Genomic DNA, 20,155 nt, shown 5'->3' on the forward strand with positions numbered 1-20,155 from the left:
TTTGCTTTTATAATTGGTCTAAGCTTCAAAGTTGAGCATCTTTCAGGACTGAGCCCCGTGAATGGAAATTCTCATGTTCCAGTCTTTGCACACAGGCGTTGAAGATCCCATGACACTTTATACAAAAGGAAGAACGTTAACCCCAATGTCCTTGCCAAATGCTAACTTCGTTAATTACAGTCTGCTTTCTTTAATTCTCCTTGCAGTTTTAATTAGATATGGTATTATTCTCTTCCTGTACCACATTGTCACTGGTTATTCCCACTTAACCATTTGCTGTGTTAAAGGTTGTTAATCCTTTGTCCAAAGCTGGCTGCATTTTAGAAGCAGGAAAAATGGCTAATTATATACTGCTATTTTTACTATGTGTGTGCTCACCCCTTATGAGCCACTTGCATCTAAATTCTCAGGCACACATAAATAAATATATGTATCGTGAATGGAAAGGTTAGAAATTATGTGACTTGATAGGACTTCTTAGAACAACACAGGTGTGAACGAATATAGCTCATGACATCCGCAGGATAAATACGTAATTTCCTAGGACTTATGAATTTTCATACCAAAATGTTTCTACATCTCTAAACTGAAAGTAAGAACATGTTTTTGATGCAGTGTAATCAGCTGGAGTTTTAAAGTGCTTTGGGATTCATCAAGTTTGACAGTTCTATATAATTGTAAGATCATCAATGTACACATATCATACAATTATGCCATTACAAATGATTTGTACTTTTAGTAAGATTGCATCGGATTTTTGTAAGATGATGTCAATCTATATATTTATCTTGTAATGTAAAACTGGAAGCTATTTGAAGCCTCACACTGAAAAACTTTCCCCACTCACATGACATGGTAAGAAATAGATTGCATTATGGTGATTTTCAGTGCATATGCAAACAACTAGATGTATTTTGACACATGATTTCTATAATATATTGTGCTATATATTTTAATTTTGTAGCTTAAAAATCAGTTATTTCCTAGACATCTACATTTCTAAACGAGCTTCCTGCTTTGACAGACAAAAAAAAGTATCTTTCCTTGTGTTGTTTCAAAAATGGTCAATGTCGGTTTTAAGATTGTTCTCAGTGTTCAGTAACATTAACAAGGAAATACTTTGGGATTTTCCATGCTTGATATCAATGCAAGACAAATTCAAGTAGAGAGTTTCAGCAAAATACTTTGACACATTTTTTACTTTGTATTTTTAAAACTCCCCCCTAATCAGAAATATGAATATTTATCAAGAAAGATCTAGTCTGGTTTGCTTTGTTGTTCTTATGAGATTTTTTAAATAACAGTTTATTTGGAAATTTTCACATTAGGAGCACCGTGGGGTTCTGTGAGAAGGTACATATGGCAACAGTCACTCTGGGCTTTCTTTAGAGTCGATAAGAAGAAACAGAGGTGATTCAGTTCACTCTAAGTGTCTGAGACAGGTCAGATTGATCACACCCTATTTCTTCTCCTGATCCTGAATTCTGACATTAGGAGTTATGCCTTGCACACTAATTCATAGCAGATTTTTCCATGTATCACCATTTCTGTAGGAATGAAGCAACCATCAAAGGTAGTTAATTTACTGATGCTTTATACCTGCTTTGACCTACTGGAAGTGTGAAAATGCTGTGCTGGCTGAGAATGAAGACAGTGTTTCAAAAGGAGATCTCCAGTGGCTCTATCCACATAGTGGCAATTACAATATACTTGAGATTTCTACTAAATGCAGAGCAAGAAAGAGAAAGTTGATGGCGTGATTGGCACAACTGCTTTTGTACTGAGCAGAATGACCCAGACAAATGCTGAAGGGAGACAGCAAACCTAAGGCTCAAGGGATGCAGGGAAGAATAAAAGAAACCTTTTTTTTTGAGCAAGATGAGTAAGCTGTTTATTCTGCTACCCAATCCTTCAGCACACTGACTGAGACAATGAGAGACTTAAGGAGGGTCGAACCAACCATTCTCTATTTCCAAGAGTACCCTACATATGGATTATTAAAAAAGGTCATATTTGTCACACCTGTGAATGTTTCAATTGGAAGGACAGATTCTGCAACTCAGGAATAAGTGCTTTCAAGAAGGTGAATGAGTGAGAATTTTGTAGCTTCCCTGTGACAGAGCTGTTGAATAGGGTTATTCTCTCATATCCAAATTCTAGAGAATAATTTAGGACAGTTAACATTAGATCAAAATTTCTCTTTAATGACATGGCGGAACGCTGGGTTTGACACTTTTAGTGATTAACACATATGTGAATCATTCCAATTAGAAAGGTTATAGGATTGCAGCCATCAGTGGATAAATGACTTGAGTTTGGGTTTCATTTCCATCATCTCCACATGGAGTTATGATTCTGCTTTCCTAATGACTGATAAAAATTGCCAAATGATGAGGGGGAAAGTGCTGAAGACCATCTGTGTGAAACAAAGATGATACGGGGCATTTGGGAAAATATTTCATGCCTTTCTCTGCTCGATGGAAGCATTAGTGCAGCCAGACGTAGACCATGGACAGATAGATACTCGCTTTGCAGCCGTAGCTATGTGGGTTGACTCTGCCCCAGAGGTTCTGCTCATGGAGGGAGGTGTATGCATTCTTATCACTCTAGACAATGGCAGCTGAGTTAGTTGGAAATACCTTCATCAAATGTGCCATCAAATTCAGCTGAAATGGCTACCTGTGGTTTTAAGCCAAGTTTACTCACCCCCTTGTGAACCCTCACACACCTCTGAACTTTCAGGTGTGTACTGATTTTTTCATTAACAGATATGTTGGCCATTCATAATCTTTTCTCTTGGATTTGAGCCTTATCATTTGAATTCACACCTTTGTGAACAGACTGTAGAAATTTAACTATAATTTGAGATAAAGATGAATTACTGCTTGAAAAGAAGCAATAATTGACACATCTTGTGTTTGTGTCAAACTGTGGTTTACAATTCTGATTTTTTCATTAATGATATTGATAGTCTTACAAATTAAGATTACCACCAATTTAATGCAAGTTATAGGACTCATGTACATGAATGTGTGAAATATGTAAAATGTGACAGATATGCATTTCTTGTTAGATCAATTATTAGATTATATTACTTTCAGTGGTTACTATTCCCTAGCATTTCACAAAAACAATAGACTAACCACTATAACAGCCTTATCCAAAGTCCACTGGAATAAGTGTAGGAGTCTCACTGACTCAATTTTTTATATAATTCTGTTTTTGTATAATTTCAATAGGCCGAATTCATTTATATGAATGTAGGAAATCATTACATTGGTGTCTAGAGCTAATATGAGTTCAGTCTTGTAATACGCTATCCCAGGAACAAAGAAAATGCAAAGGTAAAGCTGCAGTGAATTCTGTACTACTTGTCAGTTTACCACTCTGGAATGAAACAAAGGCGCTTAACGTGTGAATGCACTTAGTGTTCAAATCTTGCATATTAAACATAGCTTGTTCTTGAGTAATTCTCAACTGAATTCCAAACATTCTTTTAAAAAGTATTTTCATTGAGAGATCAAATATGTAATCAGATTTTCAAAACTGACTTGGCGTTGTGATTTCTAATGGTATTTAAGAATTGTCAGTTCTCCTAAGTACCTCTGCTTTAAAAATCAGCATGTTATTTATGTGTATTCAAAAAGAATCCTGATAGCTTCATTTTATTGTAGTTTATACAACTGGGAGAATTTAATACAAACTAGGTTATTGGCTAATTTAGTAAAATTACTAGTTAATTTAGTAAAATAATTATTTTAAAATAAAACTTATTTAAAATTTCAGATTTAATATAAAAATATAACAAGAACTGCCATAGAAAAATTTTGCACTGAACGAGTCATTGGAAAGTGTCTCCACTCAAAATAACTTGTGGTGAAGTTCACAGTCTCTCCAAGAAGAGAAATGATCAGAGCCTAAAAAAAGTTGGTTCCAAGCAGATGGGTGGTTGGTGTCTCAATGATCTGTGTTAAAAATCCCAGGGCGTTTCAGGATCCCTGGATGTAGGGCAGGTCTGTGAGTCCTTGTGTCTTGGCCACAAAAGAAAAAAAGAAATGTCAGGACAAACTTTATATGCATGATAAAATGAAAAAAATATGTTGCTCTTACTGCCTCAGAAGGCAATAAGAATACAAAAGTTTTTTGTGAACCTGGACTTGGACTCTTTTTATACAGCTGTTTTCACATGAATATATAGAAATATGTAAGATAATGATCAATGCTGAAAAATTGGTTGTATGGTCATAGGAACTGAGCAAAACCTAAACTGTTCTTTACTAAATTTCTATATATTTTACTGTTATTGCAGACTTGTAAAATTATTCAAGTAAAATTAATATTTGGGTAGTTATTTGGAATCCATAGAAACATACTTTAGCCTTACTTCTCTTTAAGTTCATTCTATGGGTTTATTAAAATAACATCATATTGCATTTTGGAAGGTAATAAGCATAATAGTATACATGATCATGTATATTATGCTTGTTAAAACCATTAGGTTATCTGGTTTATCCTGACAATGTCACAGTTACTTTCCTTAAAGTATATTTGATGTTCTGTCCACTCTAATTTTACATATTGCATCTAACTGGGTCGCTGAATCTTTATACTGGTAAACCAGGCTCAGTATGAAGTACCAATTCGGAATTTAGTGATGTGGTTAAAAAATCACTGGGGAGTAAGTCAAAACCAGCAAGGTTATTTTACTTTCAGCCGAATTCAGGTTTGAAGTGCAGTTGTGATAATCCTGTTATTGGAAAATACTGTATAGTAGTCACTAAAAAACAGACACTGGGGGACATATCCTGCTATCACTCTGCATCTGAAACCCACACAAATGACACTTAGAAAGCTACTTGTGGAACAGTGGCCCTTCACTTTCAGTTTTACTTAATCCTACACAATGGCAAATTTTTCCTTTAGACACACATACACGGCTCCTTCTAAAGAACATCAGATTCATATTAAAATAAGTTTGATCTTTGTATTTTTTAAAATATTTTAAGTCTTTAACTTGTTTTCTTTTCTTTTATTTTTCTTATTCTTCTTTCCTCTCCCTACCCCTCAAGCTATCTAGCAGCATTTTGGATATATATAACAGTGACCAGGGAATGGCACCAGCTAATATGGGTCTCACAAATGCTTCTTGCCCAGCTAATCTACCAGTAAAAAGGGAACTCACAGGTAAAAGAACTCTGAGATTTTAGTGTTTTATAATTTCAGAAGTGATGGTGTTTCTCTTAATAGCTGAATCGATCTTACCCATGAAATTGATGTCTATAATTTTTTTTTCCAGTTTGTAGTTCAATTTAAATAAAAGAACAATGACCAAGGAGAAATGTTTTCTTTCTGTTCTCCTCTTTAGCAATTCAGAAGCCATGTTTCCCCCTGTTTTTTATGAACATCATACTTTTTATAAACCTAACTATTTTAGGAAACGTTGTGGATTCTTCCACATGTTGGCTCCTGAACAATGGCACAAATAAATTATCATCCATTAAATTTGTTCCAGGATAGAACAAACAGTTCTTTTAAAACCTTACAATAAGGCTATTCAAGGTAAATCTATATTAGTGGATTAGCAACTTTAAAAGTTACATTCAATTAATCGAAAGAATGCTAACCACCATGTACAGTTTATTAGTGTTACTCAGAGGAAACAGTGAGTTTGTTCAATATCTTACAAATCTGATTAATTCTTGCATTATGGGATATACAAATCCATATTCACACTAGTGTATTGTAAGTTTTATCCTGATGTATTATAAAATACAGCAAGTTGGAGAAAAACACCCCTCCATAGCATTTCTATGTTCTTAAGTAAAAAATGTGCAATAAAAAAACCTTAAGCAACCTGCCAGACTTGCTCAATAATATAGTACTCATAGAATATAGATTCACTTCTGATCTTGTTTAATAATAAAAAGAGTACTGAAGCAAAAAAGACTAGAAGGCTGTTTTTTGTGACAAGAGGCTGTTTTGAAAAGGTTGAAGATGTACTGGAATTGCAACTTAAGGACTGTTTTAATAAATGTTACTTTCTGTCAGAAGCAGATACACGAGCAATGGCAAAGGAGAGACAAAAAAAGGATAACCACAATCTCAGTAAGTATATATTTATCTTTCATCTCATTAAATTGAATGTATGGGGAATGCAGAAATATACATTAGCTACCATATCTCTGCTCTTGTTCTAGATCAGTGTCTTACTAGGGTAATCAAATTGAACTTGGTCTGCAAACACAGCCAACGACACAGCTTTCTTCCCTGAAATTAATTTCTGTCTCTGACTTTCGTCTTTCAAAATACTTTGCATATTGTAATTAATTTCCATCATTCATTCAATTTCATCTCCGGCTACAATGTTTTTATTCTTCGGTTGTGCATGTATCCTGCACACTTTACTTCATATTGTGTCTAAGTATTACAGTGCAAAACAGACAAGAAAGGAGGCAGGTGACAGAAAAAACCCACAAAACCAAAACAAAACAAATCCCCAAAACAAACCCAAACCATAAAACACATCACAGTGGAAATATAGAGTCTTCACAACTTATTTACTGAAGCATCCAAGTGAGAGTCTGTATCCCTCTATGGGTGGTGGTAAGGAAAAAAAAACATTACAGAGAATATCAGATAACTTTTAAACATTAGTTGAGCACTTAAGGTTGTGGAAATTGTATCTCACAAAAGGAGATCAAGGCAGGACCTGGTGAGACTCATGGTGCTCTAAATCTGGTCTGATGCATATGCCCCCTAACCTCTCTAGGCTGGGATACTCTTCTGAAGTTTTCTTCATGGAGAACAGTTCAGCCATGTACAGATGTTAGGCATTTCAGTTCTAGAGGAATAGTCTTCTGTAGGGAGAGTTTCCAGGGGACCAGGAAAGGTGGTGGGTAAGAGTTGTCTGGAACTGCACAGGCAAAGACAGGCACAAGCTTACAATTAGGGATGCCAGGTGTTACCATTGCCTCCATTGTTTATTTTGGCTCTGAGATCATCCTTCCTGAACACAGAAGATATGTCTGAGAACTGTCCCTCACCACTGGCAACTGAGCTAAAGGCCGTGTGCCAGGATGGTAGCATGCAGACATGTAACATCTCTCCTGGTTTGGCTCTGGGTGCATACTTCAGAGCTCAAAGACTCTCTGGAGATACCTCTACTATCTGATGGCTTGAACATATTAATGCATTACATATAAAGGCTTTATTAGTGTGATCTACTCTCTTATGAGTACCAGTATTTTTAGACATGGTCTGAAAAATCTGTTTTTGGAACTTTATCAGAACTATACAAACATTCATGTTTCAAGTTGAATTAAGGTCCACATTTTATAGAAATGTTCTTATACATTCTCATACCAAAGAAGAACTAGAACACAGATCCTTTTGAAAAGTTACATCCTCAATGAAAGGATAAGAAGGCATTTAAATTTAAGAAACGGTATCCTTTCTTCATATAACAGCAAGGATTTAAACCATTACTGCATCTATTTTGTTGTGGTGGTTTTGTTTGTCCGTTTTCCAAACAAAGAACTAAGGGTGTAATGTTTGCTTGTTATATGGTCATCCTGTCCATGTAGTTTGAAAAATCATTTTCTGGTTTGACTTTGGTACAATTTAATACTTGAAATATTATTCATAACTCAGGATAGTACTGGAACTGCAGCAGACGTAAGTCAATAAGGTCCTACTGGAACATGTTTCCAAGCTTCAAAATTCCCTCTCCACCTAATTTACTAGTATGACCACTGGCAGTTTCTTTTCAGGAAAAACTGCAAAAATAGAAAGAAAAAAATTCTGTATGTGTTGACTTGTAACAATTTTTTTCTTTGCCTTGTTTTATAGTCAATGTTTAGTTGACCACTTTTTTATTAGTATCTTGCAGAGCTTTTCCACACCGTAAATGTTAGTTAAACTACAGCTATTATGCCATGGCTGCATAGTTAATACACTATCTTTAACTATTCCATTATTTTGCCAAAATAACTGAAATATACCTTTTAAATTGTTCAGTTGCTATGTGCTTTTGTACACTGTGTTCTGCTGTGAGATCCAGCACATTCATGCCAATGGGATGCAAGGGGTCACTTAATGGTACATTCAGGAGAATTATAACTGTCTCTTGAATATGTGAATCATGACTACAAAACCTGAGATGCTTTAATCTGTTGAGTGAAATTCCTATTTCTAGAGAGGATAAGACAAGATAATACATCTCACCAAGGCAGAGCACTTCATTAGGGTAAATAATAACATCTAGGGAGTTCCCTGAGCTGGAATTATCCAGGGTGGAAATATCTGACTGCTGTACAAACCTAAGGGCTTCACACAGAGAGGAAAACAGCTTTACGTATTGGAAGAAGTAAAGAACTAGAAGTGATCTATCTGTTGGGGCTGAGACTGAAAGTGATATACTCATATGACTGTGAGAAGGTTGAAGTCAGCCTACGAAGACCCACTAGGCCTCCTTTGGCTGTACATTTCTCATTTAGCTCTACCGGGATTTTGTACGTATATTTAATATTAAGACATCAAACTTCAAGTGCACATCTCCATACATGGATGAGGGAAGCACATATCCATTCTCCCCATGTTCTAGGCTCGTCAGGTTTGGGCTAACAGAGTACACTGGCATTAGCATATTGAGCCCAAGGGAAGGTCTTCCAAGAAGCAAGGGATAAGAGAAACAGCTCAATGCAATACTAGTGATGGACCAGAGCTGCATGCTGTCCATTCAGTAAGATTTGGATTGAGTCAAAGTACAACATGGAGGGGAGTGGACAAAAGTGCGACTTCATGCCAGTAGAACATCACTGCTGATCCCTGACAGCTAGCACTAGCACAACAGGACTACATTCTCACCGATTATACTTTCTGTGTCACAATTATAAACAAGAAATCCCCCAAAGCTATGAGATGTCCTTTGGGCCTATCCCCTAGAAAATGTGAGATTTCTGCATGTAGAAGTAGCTGGAGAAAAACTAGTGAGGGAGTAGAGGAGAATTCTCTTTAAACTAGTGAAATGAGAGGCAGAAAGTTGACAGACCCTTTGTGCAAGAAAGGGTCACACACTCCAATCTGGATACCAGTACAGTGCCGATAAACTAGACTGGGAGAACAAAGAAGGGAAACTAATTTTAAGAAGCTTATCTTCTCTTTTTTTTCCATTTTAACTAAACTACAACTAAACCAAGATACCGTATATAGTTTGTCTTAGGAGGAGCAGAAATTTAAATGGTTGAAATTGTATTTTTCTTCATTTTCTGTGTGAGTGAAAAGTTATTGTAAACACACTTGTATGGTCAGTCACCAAAGGAAACAGATGTGTGAGGGTTGAAGTGTTTCTGAGTCACAATCTTTCTCCATTTCAGTGAAGGGATATGGTTGCAGTTATGTACTCCCTATGGTTTGCAATGTTGATATCTGTAGATAAGGGATAATGAAGTTGTTAACTGTGCTCTGTAGCAGGAGTTCTGCCGAAGTGTGAAATGCTGGATGAGTTGTCTTGCATCCCTATTGAAGCAAAACTCCACTAAGCTGAAAATGCCACTGTGTGGGAGCAAAATGGAGAAAAGATACACAAACATAAGAAAAAAAGAAGTGTTACCTCATGTTTAGACAATATGTGACTATTTCATTCTGTAAGAGTCTAGTTGTAAATGGGGAAGAAACGTACAGGTAGGGTAAGGCACAGAAATGATACAAATCATGGACTTTCTCCTGAGAGTAAGTCAGAGGCAGGTAAGATATCACGTTGGGACTTTTATTTAAGGAAGAAATTTTCTGTATATTAACTGACTTGGTTTTAACTATTTAAAATGTTTTATGTTGAATTTCTCCAAGAATATTTCACCATAAAAATAGTGACTGTGTCTTTTTAACAGTTGAGAGAAGAAGAAGGTATAATATTAATTACCGAATCAAGGAGCTTGGCACACTCATCCCCAAGTCTAATGATCCGTGAGTTCAACAGTCTTTCCTATAATAATGTTTATAGTTTAAATACAGGAAAAAAAAAAAAGATGCATATAATGGTTATAGGATTGATGGGATACAAAATCTTCCATGCCGGGTCGCTGGCTCAGATCAGGCTGTTAAAGCAAAACACCTTCAACAGATTTTTGGTGTCTGTTGGGAAAACTTATGTGAAAGGTTAATAAAATGAAAGCAATTCGAGGATGAGCGGCTGCCACATCGGGGGGAAAACAAAACAAAACAAACAATAAAGAAAAAAAAGAAAAAAGAGAAGATAAGCCAAACAACAGAAAGTCCATCTCTCTGTCCCTGGGAGCAATAGTGTGGTGTCTCTGGCGGAGTGATGCTTTCAGCCCTCGCCATGGGCCCTCTAGTGGGATAAAACAAAATACATGTTATCACTGCCCCTTGACTAAGGAAAAAAAAAAAAAAATCAGTTTAAGAGTCTGTAGACTGAACATTTTTCAAAAGTTCTCCACTCAGTGCAGGGAAAACAACAGTCCTAAAATTCCAGGATAAAAATAATAATTGCTATAATTGCTGTAATAATAGCAATTTATACTAATGCATATACTTACAGCAACACAAAATGCATATTGCTTAAACTATATCTGCATTCCCTTAGAACTTGTATTTGTCATCAATATGAAAAAAGCCACCTCAGTAGGAAAGCCTGTTGCAGGATTAGCAATACCAATTCAGTGTGATACTTAATGCTGAACTTTAGCCTTAGATTTCTCATGTCACTCAGGGAAGCCTTAAGACCATTACTAGCATGATTGTGACTTGCATAAAATTAATTATAGCAGATTTTGTCTTTATCATTTGCATGTCAATACAGACTTGCATGATACTTCAAATGAAAACATCAATTGATATTTCAGCCTTTTTTTTTTCCTTAGGACTAAGAAACTTTTGATTATATTAAGGATTTCTATAACAATATAAAGCTGTGTGAGACTTACATAAGTACAAGGTAGGCATAGCAAGACACTTGGAGTGAAATCACGAGAGAGAAAGTAAACATACCGCACCCATTTTAGAGAATTCATGAACTTGGCTCCGTCTACAGCATCCATGCGAGGTTAGATAAATGAGCATGTTCTTGCTATTAATATAGAATTAGGTATTACAGCTGAGTTAAAACAAGGAGTGCTTTAAGTACCTAAATAAAGTTTTGGCCACATGTGAACCATTGCAAACACAGACTGGTAGAAGAGTTTTAATTTTGCTGGTGCATCTTTCAGTATTCAAGACCATTTGGGCAAATAATTGAAAGATTTCTGAGAAAAACAGCGGATGGCACTGTTGGTTTGCAGCTATAAAGCAGTAATGGAAGCAAGTTATACTGCAATTAGAAATGGGCATGATGTACAAATTCCAGTTGCAATTTTTGATTGCCTACAGAGATGTTTCAGTTACATGTTTTGGTCTGGTTTCAGGTGTGGTTTATGAACTTAATTAAAACATTAACACCAAGGGTAATCACTTGAGCCCTTCTTAAAATGCATGGTTTGAACCCGCAATTTTGCTCCAGTAAGTGGACAATGGATTTTACCCAGAGATTTTGGTATTGTTGCCTGATGAGAAAGTTTCAGGTGTAGATCCTGAAGACAACACCTTTTGTTGTTTTAGTCTGCAAAGCCATGACTGAGTTTAACAGTGTGACTGCCCCAAAATGGCTTATGTTTACGAAAGCACGAGGTAAACTTAAGTGTTTCATGTTCTGAGGATTGCTGGTAACCAGTACTCCTATTGAAAATAGGCCTTTTAAAAAGCTTTAAAGAGGTATCCAAATGTGCAAGATGCTTTTGAAAAATTAGGTTATAAGATAGCTTTGCTGTAGCTTGCTGCCAGGTTAAATTAATCCAAAGAAGTATAAACACTTTTTTTTTAATATATATTTGTAGGTGGAAATACATTAATTTGATGATGTTGTTTGGTTGTTTGAGCAGATCAAAATTATTATTTCTTTTTGGTATGGTCCTGTGTTGCCAAATCATAACTCGGTGTCCTTAGCCTCTGTTTCAGTTCTTGCTTTTTCCTTCATAACACCTTACTGTGCCCCCAATCTGCCCTCTTCTCTTTGAAAGAAAGAGATGTCTCATCTCTTACAATACTTTATCTGTAACATTTTATGACATATAGCATTTTCACCTCATATATTGATTTTAGAAGATTCTTCTTATAGTGGGAACTTAGCTGTAAAAGGAGAAACATTACTGATGCTTGAACTAATGACAGTGAAGAAAATCAGCCTCTGCATTGAAGAGCAAATACCACTATAACTAAGCCATTGTGGTTAGCATGCCTGTCCCAGATGGCTCGCTTCAAGAAGATTACATTCAGACTCGGGAACAGAAAAGGACATTTTTGATGCTATTTGGAAACCTTTTATGATTTATATTTCTTAGAAGTGATGTGTGGGGTTTTTATTTCACTTTTGTTTTGTTAGTTACATAGTGAACTTGTTTGGCTCCTGCAGAGCTTCCTCAGGGACTTTCTTTTGACTGGCTTAAACCCCTATTCTTTTCACTTTTTTTTTTTTTTTTAATTTAATGATGAAAAGTGTGGATTACATTGCTTAAATGAATGGGTGTTTTAAGTTCACTTCATCAGCATTAGAAAATGGAGATAAGTTGCAAAGAACTTTGACTCTTTTGTTTAATTTTCAATGCTTAGATGTCTAAGTGGTAGATGATTCAGAAATGCAAAACAGCTATACAGAATAATTCAAAAATAGAATTAAAAAGGGCCCAAAATACCCAATCATATTTTGCCTAAAAGCTCATAACCTGCTTCTTTAAATATACATACCTTTCAATTCATGGTTCCTTAGTGTTCAGCCTTTCAATATCCAGGTTTAGGTGGACTTGATGTTGTGATAGAGTCTGCAAATGCCAAGGCAAGAACTATTTTATGGTAGATGGACAAGAATTGCCAGAAATACTAAGAAAAAAGAAGACTTTGCTTCAAAAAATCTAGTTGTTTAACACAGGCGTTAGGAGAAGCACTGAGGATTTGGGCAGAAGCAGTGGGTTGCTGTCTCTCACTCCCTCTCTGCATCTGCCTGTGCCTGACCTTCTGTCTGTTGCCTGTGGACAGACCCACTAACGGCCAGCACGGCCACATTTCTTATAAAGGAAAAGCTTATGTACACTCATGCTATTATGAAATGGAAACTCGCTGCCCCTCTCAGGAGAATACACTTTGTAATTGGGCAGGTCATCAAAACAAGTACAAAGTCCTTCAAAGTATTTCTTTGAGCAAGCATAGTTTAAAGATAATTTCTCAGAAACAGGGAAAGAATTGGTCTGCAAACACAGTTTCAACTTCACAAATACATTTGTTATTAGTAACTGCTCTGCGGCTGTCAAACTGTGTGACTATTACCCTCTCCCAAACTCTGGTTTTGTTAATCAGTTTTAATTTTAGATGATCAAAACTCTTGTCCTTCCTACAGGAGTTCAACTTGTGGAAACTAGTGAATCTCCTTTGACTTCAACAAAGTTACCTTAATGGAAATGAGCTGAAGATCAGTCTCATGGCTATTTTCTCCTAAATGAGAAACTCTCCTAGGTGAGAGTTACATGTTTTGGTCTGGGCATTTGAGATTTTTGGAGAGATTCAGCTGGTAATGTTAGGAGGAGCTAGGGCTCAGAGACTTATAAAACACAATGTGGTTTTTACTTATATCTCATGCAGAAGCTGACCAGATCCATCATTACCACATATATAAAAATTCAAACTATCAAGGCAACATGAACTCAAAGTAAGCAATATCACAAAGGTTGTCAATCATGTGTAGCATGAATGAATTTCATCAGAAAAAGATTACAAATACAGACATGAATATACAGCTTATTGTGTCAATCAGAAAAAATAGACAAAAATAATTTTGTCTGAATTTGATTTTGAATTAATAACATTTTATAACTGACATGAAATTGTTTGTGAAATCACTGTGAAATATTTGCCAAATATGTGATATATGCATATTTTTCTCCTGCTGTTACATGTCTTAATTATTTCCAATTTGCCAGCTATGGATTAATTTCTAGTTTCACAAGTGTTACGTTTTTATGTTCAGACCATCAGTGCAAAACTGGCTTAGTTTTGTCTTAATTACATGCTAGAAGGAGCTGACGCCCCTTGCCTAGCCAGATTGTGTTTCTCCAGAGTTTATACTACAGGCAATCTTAATACTGTAGCACTTTTCAAAGTTACTGTGAAAATGTCCTAAATCTGTTGTTTTCATTTGAAATTAAACTGAAACCTGCCATAATTCTGAGCTATATATAGCACATATAGCTCATGTCTGAGATGGCAGTAGAGATTCCCAGTTTGAAATGTTAATTTTAGCTGCTCCTGTTTATTCAGGAGTGCTCTGGTGTAGACAGACAGGCACCTCACTACCTTTTAAACTCCACTGCAACTCAGACATTAATAGGGACCTCCCAGTATTTTACCTAACTTTCTGAAGAGGTCTGAAGAAAACAAGATTATGATGTGGTGATGGCAGTCAAAGATTTGTCCAGAAAGTAAGCATCATGTGTACTAAAAAATTCCTTAACCTTTACAGGTTGAGCATAGGTATCCCACAGAAAAGAAGAAAGTCTTCTTCTAGAAGGGAGTCCATGGGATCCTGCAGGAAAATGTTCTGTCCTCCCACCTGGGCAAGAAGTACAGGGAGAAGAAAGAAAAAGCAGAGGGACTGCCAAGAGATGATTCAACTGTCATGAGGGAAACAGATTCTACTCTTGGCTCCCACTCTCACCTTTAGTTTTTTTGACCAAGGAATGTCTAAATGAGAATACATGCCCACTTCAGCAAGCAGCCTCTGATATTTTGGCTTTGTAGACAGCAGGATCTGACACAATAATTATTTTCTCTCTGACCTCCTCACCTTCTAATCCCAAAATCTGTGCATTCCTGGCCCACATCACTGAGACAAGGGGATGTCTCAGTGTGTTAGAGCCCCATGGTTTGTGTGCTGCCCAGAGAGGACAGACTGGAATTCAAGCCCTATCTGACCAAAATTCTGGTTGGTCCAAGTCGCTAGCAAATGATCTAAATTCTAGGATACGGCTAAACACTGTGATGCTTTGTCACAAATAATTTTGCATGTTCTTCTAAGCACCTTTAAAGCTATCAGCTCATAAGGTTTTATCCCTAGTACAGTGCAACAGGAAAGGCAAGTGCTCTGGGTCCCTAAATCGTGCACCTGCCTGGCTTTTGCCCTACACATTCTGTAGAAAGACAACCGCCTTGGTGGAAGTCTCTAAGGGTGCTTAGTCTTGGGCATAAGACTGCAAGGTCTTTTAAGCACTTACCCTGAGAGGCTGAATGTGAACCATAGACACTTCTGCAATAAATCCACTCCAGATCACACTTTTACTTACCACAGATGAGCATGTGAGTAGGAGTAAATCTCATTGACTAAAGTAACCAAGGAATAACGGAAAGTGATGATTGACTGGAGTATAATTTGTATTTCTTTTTGACTCTGTAAATGCCAACATATATGCATTTGGAACAGGTACTAAAAAAATACAGCACTAAGGTGGTTACTTGTCATTCCCAACTTCACATTCTTAGCAGTTTAAATAGCTTTTTCCTTCTTTCTTTCCTTGCCTTACAGGACCAGAACCTCTATCAATCATCTGTTCAGTCTAAGCCATCTTGCAATGAAGTGGGTAGTCTGGATAAACCTTTCTGTCTGTATATTCAGTGCAGAGGGCCCATCCTATGTCATAAACCACTCAACTTTATTAGAAATTATACATTTTCAACAAATTTCATTCTTGTTCCAGGGGCTCTAAGACCTTATATAAAGGAATACATGGAAAGTTGATAAATGGATAAATGAAAGTCCTTGAACAGATACATTTGAACAAGTGTATTGCTCTTAGTAAGACTGCTTGCAAGCTGGAAGTTAAACAATGATTTCCTTAATGATGGGCAGTTTTAACCTTATTTTTTTGTAAGGCTTTTATTTTGAGATGGGTTCTACATGTAGCTCTGGATTTTAACTTGGTTTATATTGTTTCAAGACTTTTGAACGGGATTTTTGTCATTCCATAACCATTATGGTTACCAAAGTGTGATTTGTCTGTTCTGTCATCACTGAGGAGTGGCGTTCAGCACAGACTATTTTTTTCTCAACAAGCATAAAAGCAACCTCATTAGTAAGTCAGGTAAAAAGAGTAGTATATTCAAAATGATCTTTAAAAATTTAAGCTTAAGTCCTCAGTAATGTATATTTCCTAGTTCATTAATGCAGAAATACTGCACATAGATTTTAATCTTAGAGTTAATAATAAAAGCAATTTTCACTAAAAATATAAAAACTGTAATGGTAGAATCATGATATTGCATTTAGCTCTCCCACAAAAAGTCACTTTATTACTTTCTTTTGACACTTATTTTCATTCTGGGATTAATTTTACTATATAAGGGCTTCTTAACTATTCTATTAAAATTTCCATTCAGAAGCAATAATATCTAAGAGTGAATAATAGTCATGTAAATCATTATTTCATATTAATGTAAAAGATTTTGTAAGTTCTTATGAATTCTGCTGACATGCACAATTGTGAAAAGGTTATCTCTACATTCTGCAGTGATATGCGCTGGAACAAAGGAACTATTTTAAAAGCATCAGTGGAGTACATCAAGTGGCTACAAAAAGAACAACAGAGAGCCAGAGAATTAGAACACAGACAGAAGAAATTAGAGCATGCTAACAGAAGACTTCTACTCCGAATTCAGGTTTGTATAAGAGCGTCGCTATGAACTACAAAGCTTTCTCAGTACTTATCCCTCATCAAATTTTATTAATCTATATCATTTTTCCCCAAATGGCATTTATTAAAGATGAATTGGCTTTCCCTAGTTATTGCTGTGTATATTGGGGAGGGGTACTTTTTAGATTTCTAGGAAATTCCTTTGCTAATTACACTTTACATAAAGGAATACATGGAAATTTAATAAAGTATTTATACAAATAGTTTCCTTATGTATATATTAGAGCCAGAAAAGGACAAAAAAAGGAAGGAAAAATTATATCTCCGCGGCCAAAAATCAATACTAGACACAAAATTCCCTTCAGTGTTTTTGTCTTTCTTTTGTAACCATTTCACACATTTCACTTCCTTGGGTATAGTGGGTATATCTTCTTGTGAGATCAAGTAGCAGAATATGGCCCCGCATGGCTGAAATGCACAGTTTAAATACAGACACATACGAAGATGAGACAAATAGATAGACAGACTCAAAATCAATCATCTTGTGTGTGGTGATTTACACATATATCTGTATATCATAAGCATCATCAAGGAAAGTTTCTTCCGTTTTTCTAGACAGCAGTGCATAATGAACCAGAAAGTTGCAAAGATTTGTGTCACCTTTATTGGGTTCAGTACGCAACAGTTTTAAAGAGGCTGTCCTACATCTATGTTCCCATAGGACACTTGTTTAATGACAGGAGGGGAAATAAAAAGAAAAACACTCAAGTGGTAAATTTCCATCGCTTAACAATTTTGTATTTTAAAACCTAGTCTCACAACTGGACAAAAGGTACAATTAATTTGCATGTATGATCCATATACTTATTGCAATAGTTCTGAAGACACTGTTTTGTCTTTTAAAGTCATCATCTAATTGTTTTTGTTTGAAATGTTAGGAATTAGAGATCCAGGCACGTGCGCATGGCCTTCCAATCATGTCTTCACTCGGTGCCGTCGATTTAGCTGCACAGGTCATCAAGCAACAGTCTTATCCAGAGGAGAACTCTGTAGACTACTCTCAACAAATGCCTCTGGCACATGGACCAAATTCTGATGTTTGCGATGGATCTACAGCCTTTTCTGATCCACTTTCACACTTCACGGATTTGTCCTTCAGTGCAGCATTAAAAGAAGAGCAACGGCTAGAGGAAATTTTACTGGATGACACGGTGTCACCCTTTGGAACAGACCCACTCCTGTCCTCCACATCCCCAGCTGCATCGAAAGAGAGCAGCAGGAGAAGCAGCTTTAGTACAGATGATGGTGATGATTTATAAAAGCAGAAAGGGCCTCATACTTCTCTAAACCACTCACTAAAAGACTGAGTTGAACGTAAGCATAGTGTTTGTGCTTATTTTAAACACGAATAAGGAGAGCCACTGTGAAGATAAGTTACTACATGACAAGGGTTTAAATCAACCCTTTCTTCACAGGAAAACTAGACGGACATGAAGTCATATCAGTTTGCTCCAAATTCACATCCTCTGTTCACAGCTGACATTTGCACAAATCTTTCTTCACTCGGAATGTTTTTACTATTGTTCCATGACTTTTTGCAGCACTATCAAAATAGTTACCACAAAAGGAATAACCATGTTACAAAAGTATATTAAAAATCTCTCTTCAATCTGCGTTCACTATTCTCTGCTATAAACTTGTTTTAGTAATATTTTAATTTCTTTTATATCTATATATATATAAAAAAATAAAAATTCTACAAAACATGAAGCGACAGGGAACTATTTAATCTGGGAACTATAGATATGTTACAGATTCTAAAATCTGCAAAACCAGACAGTAATGCTTTTGCACATGTGAAGTGAGCATGAAAGTTAAACTGCATAGGCTTGTCTCTAAAAGGAGAAAATCCATTAAGCTTTTTGTGGAATTCCATTTTTTACAAATTTGTAGAAAATTATCAGACTTTTAATATATGTTTTAATGATACAGAAGAAAAATGGAAACTAACATAATGACAGAGACTAAAATGAACTCAGACAGAAAAAGATATGACATTTCAGCAGAAAGACTGTACGGATGTGCAAGGCTCAACAAAGATGCTCCGTGTTACAATTAGCACAATTTAAAACAAGCACTGTTGGCAACAGTGCTATGTCAGCTGCTTATTCCAAGAGTATACAAACTGTGTCCTTTTTTGTGTGGAAGAGATCAGAATCCAGGGACACAACGATGTGCTTCTGGACAAGGCTTTCAGTGTCCTTTGGCAGCTCAGTAAGGTTTTTCCAAAGGGACTCTGCTTTATCCATAGACATGACTTTGATCCATTTGGAAACAGAGGGAAATGACAAGATTCTCATTGCAGACACTTGAAACAAAGAGAATTTAATTTCAAATTTGGCTTTGGATTCACTACAGGAGACCTGAAAAGGAAGAGTTTTCAAAGCAAAGGGGATATTCAGAAGTGCCGATGTGATGCACTCCTTCTCATAACTGGCTTGCTAGGAGGGGGTGTTCAGAAAATGTGTTTTGATGACTCAGTAAGGGTTGGCAGTTAGAGGGCAGGCAGAAAGCATACCATTTGTACACACAGTGAAATTCTGGAGAGTGATGTACGTTCCTGGAGGACACTAAGTTTGATCATTCTAATTGTAATATTAATACATGGGAAACTAAACTGGCACAGGTTCTTCATAGCTCTTCCTCAACCAGAGCAAAAAGATCACATTACAGAGTACTTTAATGATTCAAAATGTTTCAAAAGTGTTTTGCTGTCACTGAGCCTGCCTCACACCCCAGAAGTGTCACAGGATTTGAGATAGTAAGAAGAGATTAAAATAGATTGTTGTTTATGTGCACATTTTAAATGTATTTGAACATATTATCCAAGAACAGAGCAACTGGTTTTTTCCTGCCGTCTCTTCTGTTATCGGTACCTGGGTCCTCCTCACAGTTCTTCTGAGGTTTGTGTTCCTTCAGGGCTGCAGCCCACTCATGACCAGCTCAGTGCCACAATAGTTTACTAATTGGAATGTTAGCAGAGGGATAATAAATTACATCCGGATGGCTATTAAAGATAATGGGGTATCCGATTTCACAATAATATTTATATCTTTAGGAAACTCAAGGATTTCTATGAGCCTATGCAAAATACTTAGATGTAAGCTGTACAAAGCAGAACTGGTCTTCTTGTTGCGTATGTGTGGGGTCCCAGACAGCCTCGCACACACCTGACCATGAGAAGAGGCTAAGATACGCTTCCACTTCATAGTTAAAAATAATAACAACAAAGAATGGTCTTTCCGGAATGGAAAGACAAATTAGTATTAACCAAAGGTAATGGAAAATGGAAGTGATAGGCATTTTAATTGGAGTGCTTCTATAAGTTGAGTGTATTACAGGAGGAACCACTTTGTCACAGTTTTGCCAAA

The 20,155-nt window shown here is 36.3% G+C and overlaps 1 protein-coding gene across 2 annotated transcripts in view; it reads left to right on the top strand.

Moving 5' to 3' along the window:
* Positions 1-18,043, top strand: part of TFEC (transcription factor EC) — a 33,588-nt gene extending 15,545 nt beyond the window's left edge. The window contains exons 4-9 of one of the 2 annotated variants that reach the window (XM_065642109.1): positions 1,009-1,014; positions 5,070-5,184; positions 6,049-6,105; positions 9,888-9,963; positions 16,602-16,749; positions 17,663-18,043. In XM_065642109.1, the coding sequence (XP_065498181.1) occupies positions 1,009-1,014; positions 5,070-5,184; positions 6,049-6,105; positions 9,888-9,963; positions 16,602-16,749; positions 17,663-18,043 (783 nt within the window). The remainder of the gene's footprint in view (positions 1-1,008; positions 1,015-5,069; positions 5,185-6,048; positions 6,106-9,887; positions 9,964-16,601; positions 16,750-17,662) is intronic. The other variant, XM_065642117.1, reaches the window with a different exon arrangement.
* Positions 18,044-20,155: the final 2,112 nt, after the last annotated feature.

Source organism: Caloenas nicobarica, chromosome 1 (assembly GCF_036013445.1).
Source record: "Caloenas nicobarica isolate bCalNic1 chromosome 1, bCalNic1.hap1, whole genome shotgun sequence".
Lineage (NCBI taxonomy): Eukaryota > Metazoa > Chordata > Aves > Columbiformes > Columbidae > Caloenas > Caloenas nicobarica.